Raw genomic sequence first — 19,036 nt, forward strand, 5'->3', positions numbered from 1 at the left:
CTAGGGAGGTCAGTAATGTAATAATCTGCAGGATATATCACTGTGTACCTGTCAGGGGGTAGATGTGACAGAGCGATGTTCTGCAGATCACTAGGGAGGTCAGTAATGTAATAATCTGCAGGATATATCACTATGTACCTGTCAGGGGGTAGATGGGACAGAGCGATGTTCTGCAGGTCAGTAATGTAATAATCTGCAGGATATATCTCTGTGTACTGTCAGGGGGTAGATGGGACAGGTGTAATATATACATGTTACCAGCTGCTGCACACACAGAATACAGGAGACACGGGGAGTCATATAACTGACCTTTATTGCAATCCGCCGTCATTATAATACAGTAAATAACATGATATCTTGGACATAGTGACATGATCCATGCTGGGGAACCCTGTTATCCCCTTCCCTGCTGGTTCACCCCTATGCTGCCCACCTCCTGTAATGGCGGTTCCCCCTGTGTGTACTGATATAATAATGGAGGAAAGGGGGGCACAGGGCTGGTCTGCAGTACATTATTCCCTCCAATATTGGCTGTCCATCCACCCTTCCATCTCTCGTCAATGTCTGGGGGCCGCACAAACCCCTACACCCCTTGGAAAACACATGCAAAAGGGCCCCTGTTATTTTACACCGCAGCGCATGAAATAGAGAAACACTCCCCCCCCCCCCCCCACATTTATGCCCCTGAGGTAATGTCCCTGTTAGGTGCAGGCGGCCACGTGAAGCAAGCAGAGTGAGTATAGGGCGACGTATATAAGGTACGGGTGCTCCAGCGTCTTCTCACACCGGCCCGTAGAAGCGTCTGTAGGCTGCCTTGAATCCAATGTGATCCGCCAGCTCGTCACAGCTGGGATTCAGCTCGCAGACCTCTCTCTTAGCTTCCAGGGGGGATCTCACCACAGGGCTGCGTACTCTGGGGGGATCAGAGACCACACAGTGAGCCCCACGTCAGACACCCGCTCCCCACTCAGTCCCCTACCACAATGAGCCCCACGTCAGACACCCGCTCCCCACTCAGTCCCCTACCACAATGAGCCCCACGTCAGACACTCGCTCCCCACTCAGTCCCCTACCACAGTGAGCCCCAGGTCATACACACGCTCCCCACTCAGTCCCCTACCACATTGAGCCCCACGTCATACACCCGCTCCCCACTCAGTCCCCTACCACAATGAGCCCCATGTCAGACACCCGCTCCCCACTCAGTCCCTAACCGCAGCGAGCCCCACGTCAGACACCCGCTCCCCACTCAGTCCCCTACCACAGTGAGCCCCACGTCAGACACCCGCTCCCCACTCAGTCCCCTACCACAATGAGCCCCACGTCATACACACACTCCCCACTCAGTCCCCTACCACAGTGAGCCCCACGTCATACACCCGCTCCCCACTCAGTCCCCTACCACAGTGAGCCCCACGTCATACACCCGCTCCCCACTCAGTCCCCTACCACAGTGAGCTCCACGTCAGACACCCGCTCCCCACTCAGTCCCCTACCACAGTGAGCCCCACGTCATACACCCGCTCCCCACTCAGTCCCCTACCACAGTGAGCTCCACGTCATACACCCGATCCCCACTCAGTCCCCTACCACAGTGAGCTCCACGTCATACACCCGCTCCCCACTCAGTCCCCTACCACAATGAGCCCCACGTCATACACCCGCTCCCCACTCAGTCTCCTACCACAGTGAGCCCCACGTCATACACCCGCTCCCCACTTAGTCCCCTACCACAGTGAGCCCCACGTCATACACCCGCTCCCCACTCAGTCCCCTACCACAGTGAGCCCCACGTCAGACACCCGCTCCCCACTCAGTCCCCTACCACAGTGAGCTCCACGTCAGACACTCGCTCCCCACTCAGTCCCCTACCACAGTGAGCCCCACGTCATACACCCGCTCCCCACTCAGTCCCCTACCACAGTGAGCTCCACGTCATACACCCGATCCCCACTCAGTCCCCTACCACAGTGAGCTCCACGTCAGACACCCGCTCCCCACGCAGTCCCCTACCACAGTGAGCCCCACGTCATACACCCGCTCCCCACTCAGTCCCCTACCACAGTGAGCTCCACGTCATACACCCGCTCCCCACTCAGTCCCCTACCACAGTGAGCTCCACGTCAGACACCCGCTCCCCACTCAGTCCCCTACCACAGTGAGCCCCACGTCATACACCCGCTCCCCACTCAGTCCCCTACCACAGTGAGCCCCACGTCATACACCCGCTCCCCACTCAGTCCCCTACCACAGTGAGCTCCACGTCATACACCCGCTCCCCACTCAGTCCCCTACCACAGTGAGCTCCACGTCATACACCCGCTCCCCACTCAGTCCCCTACCACAGTGAGCCCCATGTCATGCACCCGCTCCCCACTCAGTCCCCTACCACAATGAGCCCCACGTCAGACACCCGCTCCCCACTCAGTCCCCTACCACAATGAGCCCCATGTCAGATCCCCGCTCCCCACTCAGTCCCCTACCACAGTGAGCTCCACGTCATACACCCGCTCCCCACTCAGTCCCCTACCACAGTGAGCCCCATGTCATGCACCCGCTCCCCACTCAGTCCCCTACCACAATGAGCCCCACGTCAGACACCCGCTCCCCACTCAGTCCCCTACCACAATGAGCCCCATGTCAGACACCCGCTCCCCACTCAGTCCCCAACCACACTGCGCATACAGGTTATATATACAAAATATATATATATTTAATTCCAGCACCCTGCATCTTCCAAACCCTTACTGTGGTGCTTTTAGCACAGTGTGGTCTATATTTAAGCATTGATATGCAGACCAGACATGTGCTAGAATCACCACAGCAGACAGCAATGCCCCAGGCAGGGAAGAGGAACTGCACAGGTTTTAAATGATACCGGGTGCTAGAATTATCGCTAAGGGGTGTATATAATAAGATGGGATTTCTATTGCAGTTGGGATGTTGCTATGGGCAACTAATAAGAATGTAATTATTTATTTTGCATCTTCTAGAAGATAATAGATAGTACCTGATTGGTTGGCCGTAGCAACATCCCATCTTCTACAGAATGCCCATCTTAGTAAATGAAGTACCATTCCCAGACATATATAGGAGTGTATGAGGGCAGCAGATAATCCCCCTATGCACATCACACAGACTGCCTGTAACACTACGGTCACCTCCTATCCTGAGATAGCACATAACAGAAGTCACTGGGTAGGCCCAATAGTCCGTAGGGGCATATTTACTACAGGTGCTGCCTGTTGTGTTCCAGCGGCTAATACACACCGTTACTACCAGACAATTCCCATATGTTAGTAAATGCGTGATGTAACACTGGGAACACTGGAGCAGAACACTTATGCACATACACTGGCATACAATGATATGCAGCGTGCCTATATTCTGTGTCTGGATGTTCTCACTATATAATGTTACACTGTTTGGCTGGGAACACTGGTGCAGAACACTTATGCACATACAGTGGCATACAATGATATGCAGCATGCCTATATTCTGTGTCTGGATGTTCTCACTATATAATGTTACACTGTTTGGCTGGGAACACTGGTGCAGAACACTTATGCACATACAGTGGCATACAATGATATGCAGCATGCCTATATTCTGTGTCTGGATGTTCTCACTATATAATGTTACACTGTTTGGCTGGGAACACTGGTGCAGAACACTTATGCACATACAGTGGCATACAATGATATGCAGCGTGCCTATATTCTGTGTCTGTATGTTCTCAGTACATAATGTTACACTGTTTGGCTGGGAACACTGGAGCAGAACACTTATGCACATACAGTGGCACCTGCATACAGAATATAGGCGTGCTTTATATCATCTCAATCAGCAGAAGCTGCATGTGCGCATTTAACAAGGAAAAAAAATCAGAAAATCTACTTGTACAGTACATGAGCTATTTTCAATGATCAAAGCATATCAAAGTATATTTTGCAATTTTAAGGTTAGAAATGATTATTTCAATATTTGTTACAAATGTGCTATAAATCTGCATGTGTAAGTGAAACATTGCCGGGTATAACTCACCCAGACAAACCAGCTGTAATTATCTCCGACTTTATAGAGCCCCCATCGCTATATTGCACATTACTGTTGGAATGAGCCCCATTACATTGAGCGAGTACCGGGGAACAGTCGGATCATTGGGGCACCATACAGATGCTGTGCTACTTACAGGTTGTGGATGTTGCTGCGTCTGTGTCTTTTGGCGAAGTTGGCAGATTCTTGTCTGGAGATGAAAGCTGCAGGAGGGTGGGTGACAGCGTTAGTGGGGGCCATGGGGGACTATGTTCTCATCCTTCACTGTAACATGCCCAGTACCACTTCTCAGTATATGTTCTTATTCTGTATGTATGTGTGATTCCACAGTACAACTTCTCATGTATACTGGCTGTAATTCTCAGTACCAGTTCTGCCTGCTGGGAGTAATACTGAGCATCTACCCTTATTCTATATGTAAAAGTGCAGAGTGGTGCTGCTCCTTATGCTGGCTGTAATTCTCAGTACCAGTTCTGCCTGCTGGGAGTAATACTGAGCATCTACCCTTATTCTATATGTAAAAGTGCAGAGTGGTGCTGCTCCATTATGCTGGCTGTAATTCTCAGTACCAGTTCTGCCTGCTGGGAGTAATACTGAGCATCTACCCTTATTCTATATGTAAAAGTGCAGAGTGGTGCTGCTCCATTATGCTGGCTGTAATTCTCAGTACCAGTTCTGCCTGCTGGGAGTAATACTGAGCATCTACCCTTATTCTATATGTAAAAGTGCAGAGTGGTGCTGCTCCATTATGCTGGCTGTAATTCTCAGTACCAGTTCTGCCTGCTGGGAGTAATACTGAGCATCTACCCTTATTCTATATGTAAAAGTGCAGAGTGGTGCTGCTCCATTATGCTGGCTGTAATTCTCAGTACCAGTTCTGCCTGCTGGGAGTAATACTGAGCATCTACCCTTATTCTATATGTAAAAGTGCAGAGTGGTGCTGCTCCATTATGCTGGCTGTAATTCTCAGTACCAGTTCTGCCTGCTGGGAGTAATACTGAGCATCTGCCCTTATTCTATATGTAAAAGTGCAGAGTGGTGCTGCTCCTTTATGCTGGCTGTAATTCTCAGTACCAGTTCTGCCTGCTGGGAGTAATACTGAGCATCTGCCCTTATTCTATATGTAAAAGTGCAGAGTGGTGCTGCTCGTTTATGCTGGCTGTAATTCTCAGTACCAGTTCTTAAGCGGTATGTGTGGTAACTTGCCCGGGACTACTTCTCATGTAGGTTGGGTGTAGTTGTCAGTGTATGTATGTATGTCTATTTACACAGTATCACCTCCTGTGTGTTGGGTGTAGTTGTCGGTATTTGTTATTAGTCTGACTGCACAGTATAACTTCTCGTGTGTGTAATCATCCCATATATTTGGGTAACTTGGCAGTGCCACTAGTGTATGAGCTGGGTGTAACTATCTGTGTTTGTTCCTGTCCTCTATGTTTCATTCCTTGCACAGTGCTACTTCTGTATGCTGGAGGTAACTCTCATGTACTGCCTGCACCGCAGCCGGGCAGAACAGAGCCTGGTACCTACCTTCAGAGCTGCGGGAATCGGCCACGCTCCGATCAGGGTCTAGAAAACAGAATATATCAAATAGTTACTTTGCAGTTATCATTGTATGTAAAATATACCAACATACAACGTGCAGCAAATCCAATTCACCAGGTGATGCATAATGAACTTTTCTGGAAATATGGCAACGGTCACTGAGCAACACGTATAACCTAATAAAATAGGATTAAAGTGTAATAATCAGTAATCGTTCCTGTCTCGCTCTAATCTGCAGCCATTCCCGATAACACACATGCAAACAGGATAAACATTGGGGGAGAGCTACGTACCTCTGCGCCCCAGAACCAGGACGACCATGCTCAGGAAGGCGGCGAGGATGAGCAGTTTCATGGCTGTAGCTGTTGTGTTCTCAGCAGTTGCTGCTCCGTGTCCTGTATCTATGCTCACCCATCACAGGACCAGTAATATATAGCCCATCGCCTGGCAGCCCCCAGGCTCATCCAGCTGAGGAGGGACAGGGCTCCTCGCCAGGGGTTTGTGGTACCCAACAATTCCGCTGTCCAACCGGCAACTAGAAAACAAGGTACGCTGTAAATCAGGCTGAAAATAGAGTGCACCCCTCAGCCAAAAACCAGCGGGCTGCAAAATAACCCTTTCCGCTCCAGGATGCCAAGCACCCATCCCCTGTCCTATATAACTACAGTAGCTGACTGCACTCCAGATTGCAGAGTACAATGACAGCAATGTATGTATCACGTAACAGCACCTATAGTAATAATAATCAGATAATAATCAGAATAATACTTTATATTTCAGAAGCAATACATAATATATATATATATATCTTCATCTTTTCAAGCTGCATATATATATATATATATATATATATATATATATATATATATAACCACAATCCACACCCTGCAGCCTAACCATAACACCCTCTTGCCCTTCAACCTGACCCTAACCTCCTCCTCAGCTGCACCCATAACCTAACCTCCTCCCCAGCTGCACCCGTAACCTAAACTCCTCCCCAGCTGCACCCCAACCCTGACCTCCTCCCCAGCTGCACCCCAACCCTGACCTCCTCCCCAGCTGCACCCCTACCCTGACCTCCTCCCCAGCTGCACCCCAACCCTGACCTCCTCCCCAGCTGCACCCCTACCCTGACCTCCTCCCCAGCTGCACCCCAACCCTGACCTCCTCCCCAGCTGCACCCCAACCCTGACCTCCTCCCCAGCCGCACCCCTACCCTGACCTCCTCCCCAGCCGCACCCCAACCCTGACCTCCTCCCCAGCCGCACCCCTACCCTGACCTCCTCCCCAGCCGCACCCCTACCCTGACCTCCTCCCCAGCCGCACCCCTACCCTGACCCCCATCCCCAGCCCTACCCTGACCCCCTCCCCAGCCGCACCCCTACCCTGACCCCCTCCCCAGCCGCACCCCTACCCTGACCCCCTCCCCAGCCGCACCCTACCCTGACCTCCCCTCCCCAGCCGCACCCCTACCCTGACCTCCCCTCCCCAGCCGCACCCCTACCCTGACCTCCTCCCCAGCCGCACCCCTACCCTGACCTCCTCCCCAGCCGCACCCCTACCCTGACCTCCTCCCCAGCCGCACCCCTACCCTGACCTCCTCCCCAGCCGCACCCCTACCCTGACCCCCTCCCCAGCCGCACCCCAACCCTGACCTCCTCCCCAGCCGCACCCCTACCCTGACCTCCTCCCCAGCCGCACCCCTACCCTGACCCCCTCCCCAGCCGCACCCCTACCCTGACCCCCTCCCCAGCCGCACCCCTACCCTGACCCCCTCCCCAGCCGCACCCCTACCCTGACCCCCTCCCCAGCCGCACCCTACCCTGACCTCCCCTCCCCAGCCGCACCCTACCCTGACCTCCCCTCCCCAGCCGCACCCCTACCCTGACCTCCCCTCCCCAGCCGCACCCCTACCCTGACCTCCTCCCCAGCCGCACCCCTACCCTGACCTCCTCCCCAGCCGCACCCCTACCCTGACCCCCTCCCCAGCCGCACCCCTACCCTGACCCCCTCCCCAGCCGCACCCCTACCCTGACCCCCTCCCCAGCCGCACCCCTACCCTGACCTCCCCAGCCGCACCCCTACCCTGACCTCCCCTCCCCAGCCGCACCCCTACCCTGACCTCCCCTCCCCAGCCGCACCCCTACCCTGACCTCCCCTCCCCAGCCGCACCCCTACCCTGACCCCCTCCCCAGCCGCACCCCTACCCTGACCTCCTCCCCAGCCGCACCCCAACCCTGACCTCCTCCCCAGACGCACCCCAACCCTGACCTCCTCCCCAGACGCACCCCTACCCTGACCTCCCCTCCCCAGCCGCACCCCTACCCTGACCTCCTCCCCAGCTGCACCCCAACCCTAACCTCCTCCCCAGCTGCACCCCAACCCTGACCTCCTCCCCAGATGCACCCCTACCCTGACTTCCCCTCCCCAGCCGCACCCCTACCCTGACCTCCCAGTCCCCTCCCAGACTAAAGCTTCGTACACAATACACGACTACACGTCACTGTGCCCCACAACCCCCCAGTTGTTTTATGCCAACCCAATGTCAGCCAGAAACGGGCCTAAGGTCTCTGCGCGCGGTTACACCGCGACCCACGGACTGCAGGGAAGATAGCTGGTAGCAGGATGTACTGGCTGGGTGTCATTTGAGCGGTGGGCCCCATGTCACTGTTGTCATCGGTAACAACCCCAGCAGCATACCCCATACAGCGAAAGTAAACAAACCATTTAATTGTAATGAAATTAGGGCCCTGATTCGGACCCATTCTTGCAGGTAAACGTTGTCCCGCCGAACACTGACACATCCGCTCGCCTCCGGACACACGAGGAGTAACTATTCCAAGTAGCTCACCATCAATGGTTTCTCCGGCCTTCACTCTGTAAGTCTGTACTTAGAGGGGAGCATATTAGTAACAGGGGGGGCTACGAGAATAGTAACGTAAGAGAGAGATCGCTACAGGGAAACGTCTCCCCCAGGACAAGGGGTTAATAGCTGTCACTGTCCTGCAGATGGTATAATGGTATGGTACAAAGCCACGCGCGGCCCTCTGGCATCACAGTCACCGCTCAGCGTGTTATTAATGTGATCGCAAAAATGTTTCCACCAGCGGTCAGACCTCAAAATGGGAAGCGACGCTGGGCGGACTCCATGACCCAGGGTTACCCTGGTGAGCAGTCCAAGGCCACGTGTTGTAGTGCAGCGCATTGCTAATGTCATCCACAGAGGCCTAACACAAATCCCATGCAGCGCAAGGCGGCTGGTGCACTGCCAGTGCAAGGTGCAATCCAATCGCAAAGTCACGTTCTGTAGCAGCTGAAAGGAGGCTGGGAAAATCTGTATTTTAACGTTAAAATGGAACCTGTAGGTCGCCCTACTAAATAGGCAATTATAGGCCTATAATTACAGGACAGGATTGTAGCCCCCCAGGAAAATCCGTGATTGGCAGTGACTTTCCTTGCTACCTGTCAGTCACAGACACAAGAGGTAGTCCCATTGGGAGGTGCCCCCTACCTTTGGAACTACCGGTCCGGGCTGCGATTAGCTAATAGCATGATCCCCTGCCTTTTGGGCAGCCCTAGCCGGCCCTTATGGGCTGCAGCTGATGCAGTCCACAGAAGCCGGGGGTTTGTGCATGTACAGTCCCGCCTCCACTTGTGTCCTGCCTGACTTATTGTGCAGGGGCTGGGACCTGGCTGGCTCCGGGGGGGCTATACCTTCTCCTCCTCTTGGGACCAGACAGCAGCAGCCACCACCTCCACCAAGCAGGTAGTAATCGCCAGTGTTGCACAGAATGTAAGCATGCGAGCAGGGCCCTCCTACCATTGTGGTTGTCGCCATCTACCCAGTTTGTTGTAAATTGTAGAGTGCAATGGAATTGTCTGTGCTATATAAGAACCTGTTAGTAAATAAATCACTTGGCGGCTCATTTCCGTGTTATTACTGCAATGACGACGCTCGCAGTCATGTGTCATTGTCAACCTTATATACCACACCCCAGGAGCACTGTCATTTAGATTGGCTTACTGACTTCCAAAGCTCTACATGACCAGGGCCCAATGTACCTGCAGCAGCTTCTGATCCCTTATTGTCCCACTGGGTTACTGCGATCGGTTGATGAAGGACATAAGCAGCCCATACATGCTGCTATAAGGGCCAGCTTTCCGTGCTGTACTAGCACGGATCACATTGCATTGCCTGTGCATCCGTTGTGCATGCAATGAGATGCAATGTGATGAAACCTAACAGTGGCGTAACTATAGCACCGCAGCCCCCCGCGGTCGCGGGGGGGGGGGGGCGCTGTGCATATGGGGGCGCCGCGGTGCTATAGTAATCCCCCCGCCCCCCATGCTTACCTGTCCGCGCGTCCCGGCTCCCCTCCTGGCTTCAATCAATGCTATGGAGACGGACCACGATAAAATGGCCGCCCCATAAAGCAGACTGTTCTCTGAAACTGTCTGCGGTATGGGGGCGGCCAATTTATTGTGGTCCGTCTGCATAGAATTTATTGAAGCCAGAAGGGGAGCCGGGACATGCGGACAGGTAAGCATGCGGCAATGGGGGGAGGGGGCACGGGGGGCCAGACGGATGGGCGGGGGGGGCGCCCCCCCATTAACGGCGGGGGGCGCCCCAAACAAAGTTACGCCGCTGAAACCTAAGTACAAAAAGTATGTGCAAGCACATACTTTTTGTACTGTGCGATGAGGTGCCGCGGGAGCGCGCACCTCAAAGCACACATCGGAAGCGCACGCATAGCAGCGTGTATGGGCAGCATAACAGTACCCAGAATTTCCCTGAATTCATCTGGGGGTCGAGCTTTCAGCGCTGTGGCTCCAACTCTATGGAACTCACTTCCCTGCACAGTTCGAGAAGCTTCCACTCTGGAAACATTCAATATAGACTCAAGACTTTCCTGTTCATCCAAGCATTTCACTAATGTCCCTTGTTAAGTTTGTTTTGTATTTTCTGCTGTAAAAGGCTAATGCAATGGGCGGTATTCAATGAGCCAGAATCGCCAAGTTTTATGGCGATTCTGTGTTTTTTTCGTGTCTGACGGTGATTTTTGGAGCTCCTAATGCGAATCACCCTATTCAATGACCTATAATCGCCGATAAGGACCGGTGAATGAAGCACCAATCGCCAAATGTTATTCTCTACAAATCGCCGTTTTTAGTCTATAGGATTTTGCATGGGGAATCGACGGTAGTCGAGGGGAATCGCCAAAAGTGTATTCAATGAGAAGTTGGCGATTCCTTTTTCTTGTTACATATCGCCGTTCCTCACCGAGTGTCCCTCGTCATCTTTTTCTGGTGAACTTTTATAGGAACATGTCAAATAATTGGTTTTAAGTGTTCTATTTAACTGTGCAAGTGTAATGTATTATTATTTGCTGCCCTTGTGTGATGTGATGGTCGTAGAAGTGCTATACAAATATATATTTAATTTTTTGAGGTATTTTTTTTTTCTCCCACAAAGCACTGTTCTTACCCATGGTGCACCTCACTTACCCATGATTCTCCTCCCCACCTCACTCCTTCGTTTGGCCTTTGTGCAGATTACCCAGATTTTGCCGTCTGCTGTATTGGAAGCGTTTATTCAGGGTAATTTGCATTTTTCTTGCATTTCACTGCAATTTTTTAAACACTGACGACATTAATGAAGCTGTTTAGGGAAACGCAGGGTTGGCTGAGAATCGCCGTTAGGGCCGGCGATTCTCAGCCACGTTGAATAGGGTGACTCGGCGACTCCCCACGAATCCCCATGCATGGCGATTGGCAGCAAAAAACCGGCGATTGGCTGGCGAATGAAAAAACTGAATCGCTGTGACCAACGATTCAGCTCATTGAATACCGCCCAATGAGTCCTATTAGGAGAAAAGTGCTATATAAACATTATTATTACTATCATTATTCCTGCTAACAAGCTCCTATTTGGTTTTGATATCTCAGTTGTCATTTTCGGGGGGGTCCTAAACTTCTCCCTGGACGGTTCTTTGCACACAATTGGCACCACCTCACTGCGAGTACCATTAATTGCTATTTCTCATTGGATCTCACATGTTTCAGGCAACATTTAACGATGCAAGTTTGCTCTTCCGACACACACCTAACGGTACTGAGCCCCAACAGTTCTTAGTTGTTCTCCTGCAGCTGAGGTGGTGACCGTAATCTACAAACACCGAGATGTGGCGATGCGAAATGACTGACCCCAGGCGATATATGATGCTTATGCAAGCTCAGCGGAGCTGGGGAGCAGGCCAGGGTGATAGGGTTTGTTTGTCCGCAGCTACCCAGTTACACCAACATCAGCCAGCGCCAAGAGGAGGACGGCCAGGTACCTCAGCCATAGGGAGCGAGGAAAATGCTCCGTTTATCCATGACGGGAGACTTTCTGCCAAGAGGGGCCCAGATGTTGCCTAATAGGGTTTTTTTCACAACATAACTGGTCTTCTGTACTAGAACTCCCGGAGGGTGAATGAGGTGAACTTCAGACGTCCGTCACCTAACGACCTCTGCACTTATAAACACAGGAACATTTTTCATCTCTTTTTCTACAAACAAAAAGTTACCTCTCAGCTTACTAAATATATAGGATCCTGCCGGTACATCCCATGATCTAAAGCATGAACAGATCACCGTGACAGAGATAAGCGCCTGGACTTGCTGGGACATAGTGGCTGAGGGTCTAATAGGGTGAAGTGTTTGCAGATGTAGAGTTAAGTCTGCGGCTGTGGCCCACGAGTCCCGGGTCAGATGACGGCTCTGCCGAGCGGAGAAAGTCAGCTGGTTGGCGGCGTGGCCGGATCTCTCCCTGCCACAAGGGTAATTAGGAGGGGACGGAGTTCACAGGAGACCACGGTTCCAAGAGCGGACTGACATGTTCCAAATCTACACAATGTTTGTTCTGCTGAAGTTCATGTTATATTTATCTATCACAGCGCGATGCTCCTAACCCCACCGTCCCACACGTTAACCCCGGCTGTGCTGGAAGGACCAACCAACAGAAAGTTCTGGATTGTGAAGCTTAGAGGACGTCTTTTCACTGTATGGAACGTGTACGTGGCTGAACCTAGTCACACAGGAGCAGGACTACACATCCCAGCATGCCTCGACAGAGGTGGCAATCAAGGGCTTACTAGCCGGAGCTAAAAGTGGCCATGATTGGTTCAATGTGTTGCCGCTTAATATTAGTTTTCTCTTTAACCATAGGGCAACCTGTAACACTGGGGCTTACAGGAAGGCGGTAACAGGGCGGTGGCCCATACAAACTTACCTCCATAATACAAGCTCCTCCCTCTAAATACCCCCATTGGCTCCCAATAAAACAGGGCAGTGATCTCAGAGTTGCCTAACGGCACTCCCTGGGATGCCACAGCTAGGGATACCCGGGGCATCAGCTGGGGGGCTGTCTGTCTCGTCAAACCCCACTAGGCACAGATGCCATCCCAATGCCCTGTGTGTGCAGCCTTTTGGGCCCTCACAGAAAGGGACAGAGCCAACCTTGCCATGGCCAATGCCTCACACAGCCCTCCACACATTATAGGGTGCAATTCTCCCCCTTTCCCTGGGGAATTAGGGACCTTCTCACGCCATCTTGGGGACACTTAATGAACCATCTTGGACTTTCGGACCTGGCTGTTTCTGGGTCAGGCGTCTTCCTTCTCTGGTGAGGTTCTAGTCTCCATACCTAGACCTCAGTAGCATCAGCTTCCAGCCCTGATCCTAAGGCTTCCTCATCCTCACACCAGGCACTAAGGGGGAATATACTAAGATGTCACATGGGATGTTGCTATGGGCAACCAATCAGATTCTGTCTTTTCAGCTTCCACATACCTATCGCCCCCCACGTCTTATTCCTATACTAGCTAAATAAGAAGTAGAGTCTGATTGGTTGCCTATAGCAGCATCCCATGTGATATAGAAGTCACGTCTTCGTAATGTCCCCTCTAAATACTACAGGCAGCAGGAATTGGACACCGGCGACCGGTCAGTCTAAGAGGAATAAGAACTGGGCACTTCCTTCCCCCGTGTCGGCCGCTTGAGGATCTTGAGAGTGAATTGCAGACCAGACCCGATCACAAGTTACAATGGTATTATATAGTAAGATTATGGAAGATTCTTCTGCAGTCCTCCTAAGACCACCAGCCAATCCAAACGCTTCTGGTGTAAGGTACCAGATGGCAACGTACTTCAGCTTGAGACAGTGCGGGACCGGACAAGCCCAAATCTGATATACAAACATCATGGAAGACGTGCTGTCATCGGAGGACCTAGGACCCCACGTCAATGAGCTTGGATTGCTCCCTCAGCCATCTGACCTAGGAGGAAAGGGCTGGAGAAGACCCTGGGGTGCTCGGCTTACTCTGGGGAGAGAACGTTCAGCCTCGCACTCGATATTCTATCCTTGGGAATATATTCCCATGTTTGATTCAACCACAGATACCCGAGTGAGAAATTACGGGACACAGCGGAGATCTCGCGTAGTCTCCACCCAGATGATCTTTCATCCCCAAGATGAAACTTCAATGTTCTGTTCTAAAGGAAGTTCCAGGTCCTATTTTCACCTAATTACTTATACAAGACCTGGAGCAGGAGAAAGGATTATTTTCTCTTTCCTCCACTAGGTGACACTGGAGAGTTACAGTGGGGAATAGAAGGGCGACCACAGGGAGCTTGGCCACTTTAGAATAAAGTAACAGTGACTAACTCCTCCCCTTCTACTTCCTCTTCTAGGCAGTCTTAGCATGTGCCCGGAGGGAGCTGGGTGCATGCATTGCTCACTCCTGGGCTTTTTTATTTTAACGATTCTGCAATCAGCACGAGGACAGGCAGGTAGCCCCCTGTCCCTACCTGCCTGTGGCGAGGGCGCTGTCGGCGGGTCCGGTCGCAGCTGCATGCAGCGCGCCTCGGGGACCTGTCAGCAGGCCGCACCCGACAGCTAAGGCAGGGGTAAGTATAACGCTGATCCCCCGTAAGCGGGGGATTCAGCTAGAAGACGCGGCCACGCACCTTTAAAATCAGCGCCATAGCGAGGAGCGGAGCATAGGCGCGCGGCATGCTGGGAACTTCCGCTTCCTCCTTCTTCAAGGTGCGGCGGCCATTGAAGCAGCTGCTTGATCCATGGCTCTCTCCAGGCGGCTGAAAAGCCCGGTGACCCTGGTAACAACATACCTCCCAACTTCTGATTAAATGAAATAGGAACACTCGCGCGAGCGGCCGAAAAGGGGCGGGGCGTATGCAAATGAGGGCACGGCTTATGCTAATTAGCCGCGACCTCATTTTCATACAAGAATAGACGCTGTGCGCATGCGCACAGCGTCTATTCTATTAGATTGGGGGGTCTCCCAACTGCCACCCCCCGCAGCGGGACAATGCCTGCCGCAGGTGGGACAGCAGGACAGGACCCGAAATCGGGACTGTCCCGCTGTAATCGTGACAGTTGGGAGGTATGGTAACAGTGAGTCACAGCGGGACATAGGAGGTCAGGGCGGCTTGGACTGTGTCCAAAAAGGTCCCTTAGCCAGCGCAAGTTATATTTATATACAGTGCGCATCTCTGGCTTGTGGCAGACTCTGCCTTATATACCTCCTCTCCTGTCCGGTGCTTAACCTCTCTCTTGGATGATTGATGAGTGTATTATGGCTCCTAAAAAGATTGCTTGCAAAAAGTGCAGCACCAAGTTTACCCCACACGCGATGGGCTCCATTTTAGGTCCCCCATGTGCTGCAGCCCCAGTCCCCCTTCCTTCAGCAGCGGGACAGGACACTCCTGTATGGGCTTCCCAATTGTCCACAGTGATTTCTCAGCTGGCATCTGAGTTATCTGCAGCCAGACAAGACAGGGATGCAGCCAGGGATCAACAGGCAGAGTTCACCTCTGCTGTTGAGGGTCTGTCTAGACCAGGGCTGGGCAATTGCGGCCCTCCAGATGTTGAGGAACTACACATCCCAGCATGACTTGCATCAGTTTCAGCATGGCCACATAGCAAAACTAATGCAAAGCATCCTGGGATGTGTAGTTCCTCAACATCTGGAGGGACACAATTGCCCAGCTCTGGTCTAGACTGAGCATTACATGCAGACACCCCAGCACCCCCTCCCCCTACACTGGCTCCTGCTAATAGGATTTTTCCTCAGGTCCCTCTGTTAGATGATACAGATGACATGCCAGATCTAGAGGAGGGTGAATTTAAAGAGCCTGAGGCTCCAGTTATACAGGACACTGATGTCCCCTCTCAGGGTTTAGAGGATTTGATACAAGCAGTCCGTTTAACCCTCAATGTCTCTGAGGAGGAGAGGCCTGCTGTGGGTCCTTCGGTTTTTGCTAAAAAGCAGAAACAGTCTGCATGCTTCCCAGCCTCAGAGGCGCTGGATGATCACCTGCAAAAAGCTTGGTTACACCCTGACACAAAGTTTCAGGTGTCGCAAAGGTTTTTCACTATCTCTATCCTAAGGATGCTAGGAAGTCATGTGAAACGCCCCCTGCTGTTGACTCTTCGGTATCACGCCTGTCTAAACAGACAGTACTGCCCATACCAGGAGCCTCTACCCTCAAGGATGTCTCTGACAGAAGGTTAGAGAGCACCCTGAAGAATATTTATTCGGCCGCAGGTCTTTTACAAAGGCCGGCCCAAGTGGGCTGTTGGGTCAATAGGGCCATGGAGGTCTGGGCAGCCCAGGTTGCCTCCTCTCTAGGCCCCGGGGCAGGTGACATGTTACTTCTGGTAGAACACATACGTGAGGCTGCAGGATACTTAGTGGAGGCCTCTTCAGACGTCTGTATGCTGGCGGCTCGTGTTTCTGCTCTTTAAGTTTTAGCTCGCAGCACCCTTTGGTTGAGACAGTGGAATGCGGATGCCGACTCAAAGAAGGCGGTGGAAGCATTACCCTTTGCTGGTGAGGCGCTCTTCGGTCCAGAGCTGGACAAAATGTTCTCACAGGCTACTGGGGGTAAGTCACAGTTTCTGCCAACAGCAGCCCCTCCCCCACGCAGGTCCTTCCCAACTACAGGAGAGCAGTCCTTTCGATCATTCCGACCCACCCCCAGATTCAGAGGTAGGTCACGTGGAAGTGCTACCAGTTCTAGGGGCTTCCGAGGCAGAGGTTCAGCTAGCGCACCCATCTTGGATGCAAAGGTTACCTCCAAGCCTTCTGCATGACTCTCCCAGTCCCTGCCCGGAGTGCAGGGTGGGAGGCAGTCTGCTGTTTTACCAGCAGGTTTGGTCCATGTCATGCCAAGACGCATGGGTAAAGGACCTGGTGGCAGTAGGCTACAAGATAGACTTCTTGTTGCCTCCTCCTCTACGTTTTTTTCCCACAGGTTTGCCAGCTTCTCAGGAGAAAGGCAGGGCTTTGCAGGCTGCCATTCAAAAGCTCAGGGACATGGGGGTGGTTATCCCAGTCCCAGAATCGGAAAAGGCAAAGGGATTCTATTCCAGCCTGTTCTGGTTCCCAAACCGGACGGCTCGGTGAGGCCCATCTTGAATTTAGAACAGCTCAATCCCTTTCTGCGGTTCACCCGCTTCAAGATGGAGTCTCTGCAGTCAGTCATTGCAGGCCTGGAGCCTGGGAAGTTTCTCATATCCATCGATATAAAAGATGCATACCTGCACATCCCCATCTAGCCTCCTCACCAGGCGTACCTGCGATTTGCCGTTCAGACTTGTCACCTGCAGTTCAGAGCCCTTCCCTTCGGCCTCTCATCTGTGCCCCGGGTATTTACCAAAGTCATGGCAGTCGTGATGGAAATACTCAGGGCTCAGGGAGTTACCATTGTCCCTTACTTGGACGACCTTCTGTTTAAGGCACCGTCCAAGGAGGTCCTGCTGCACAACATCCACCTGACACGTCAGACACTGGAGTCCCATGGCTGGATGCTCAACATCCAGAAGTCTCAACAAACCCCCTCGCAGAGTATCCTGTTCCTGGGGATGACCTTGGACACAGTCCAAAGACGAGTTTTCCTCCCAGGGGACAAGATATTGTCTCTGCAGGAGTCGGTTCGCCTGGTGCTGCAGCATCGGAGAGTGTCAGTCCTACTTTGCACGAGGCTGTTGGGAAAGGCGGTGCAGTACGGGCGTTTTCGATCTCACCCCTTCCATTTTTGTCTGCTCCGCCAGTGGTCAGGTTGGTGGTCGCATCTTTTTCTTCATCAGCGAATAACCCTTTCCCATCAGGCTCGAGCATCACTAGCATGGTGGCTCGACTCCAGCAACCTACAGGAGGGACAGCGGTTTTCCATACACAACTGGACGCTCTGCACCACAGACGCCAGCCTCAGGGGCTGGGGAGCGGTCATGTTGGGCCTCCACTTCCAGGGCCTGTGGACGCCGGAGGAAGCACAGCTGTCCATCAATGTGCTGGAACTCCGAGCGGTGTACTATGCTCTCCTTCAGGCGGAGGTCATTCTCCAGAACAAGGACATCAGAGTGCAGTCCGACAACGCCACGGCTGTGGCCTACATAAACAAGCAAGGAGGCACTCTCAGCCGTGCAGCGATGAGAGAAGTGAAGTGGATTCTGCTTTGGGTGCAGGAGCACACGGGGGCCGTGTCTGCCATTTTCATACCAGGCGTGGAAAATTGGGAGGCAGACTACCTCACCTGACGAGACGTCCATCACGGAGAGTGGTGTCTGAACCCCCAGGTCTTCCAGACCTTGACTCGTCGGTGGGGATGTCCTCAGATAGACATGATGGCCTCCAGGCACAACCATCAGTTGCCTCGGTACTGCGCTCGGACAAGAGATCCTCAGGTGGTGGCAGTGGACACTCTCACCGCCCCTTGGACGGATCAGTACCTCTACATCTTTCCTCCATTGCCTCTCATCCCTTGGGTTCTGCAAAGAATCCGCAGGGAATCGGTAACAGTCCTGTTCCTCACAGGCCTGTTAGTAGCTGAGCCGTGGCCTCTTCCACTCTTCGAAGACCTGCTAACACAGGGTCCGTTCACCTGTCCGAACTTACAACATCTACATTTGACGGCATGGCTGTTGAGAGGTCCATTCTGAGAAAAGCAGGGATTCCTCAGGCAGTGATCCCCACCATGATCGGGGCCAGAAAACAGGTTACCTCGGTGCATTACCATCGCATATGGAGGGCCTATGTGGCCTGGTGCGAGACCAGGAGGGTTTCTCCTGTGAATTTCAAACTGGCCCGGTTGCTTTTGTTTTTACAGAGGGGCCTTTCCTCAGGACTCCGGCTGGGGTCCTTGAAGGTGCAGGTATCCGCTCGCTCTATTTTTTTCCAGAGAAAACTGGCACTTCTTCCTCAGGTTCAGACTTTCTTCCAAGGGGTTTTTGCGGCTGCAACCTCCTTTCAAGCCTCCCACAGCACCGTGGGACTTGGACTTGACCTTTCTCCAGTCCTCCCTGTTTGAACCCATGGAGGACCTGGACCTGAAATATGTCACTTGGAAGACAGTCTTACTGCTGGCCTTGGCC

The 19,036-nt window shown here is 52.7% G+C and overlaps 1 protein-coding gene across 2 annotated transcripts; it reads right to left on the bottom strand.

The window, feature by feature from the left end:
- Positions 1-310: 310 nt before the first annotated feature.
- Positions 311-9,790, bottom strand: BGLAP (bone gamma-carboxyglutamate protein). 2 transcript variants are annotated; one of them, XM_083166427.1, is made up of 5 exons: positions 8,326-9,790; positions 5,895-6,136; positions 5,587-5,625; positions 4,193-4,259; positions 311-913 (listed from the first exon to the last, which is right to left on the bottom strand). In XM_083166427.1, the coding sequence occupies exons 2-5, from the start codon at positions 5,953-5,955 to the stop codon at positions 781-783; spliced, it is 300 nt and encodes a 99-aa protein (XP_083022553.1). In that variant the 5' UTR covers positions 5,956-6,136; positions 8,326-9,790; the 3' UTR covers positions 311-780. The 2 variants fall into 2 exon arrangements, with proteins under 2 accessions (XP_083022553.1, XP_083022552.1); XM_083166426.1 differs by lacking the exon at positions 8,326-9,790 and having other exon boundaries at positions 5,895-6,375.
- Positions 9,791-19,036: the final 9,246 nt, after the last annotated feature.

This window comes from Crinia signifera, chromosome 12 (assembly GCF_055691185.1).
Source record: "Crinia signifera chromosome 12, ASM5569118v1, whole genome shotgun sequence".
Lineage (NCBI taxonomy): Eukaryota > Metazoa > Chordata > Amphibia > Anura > Myobatrachidae > Crinia > Crinia signifera.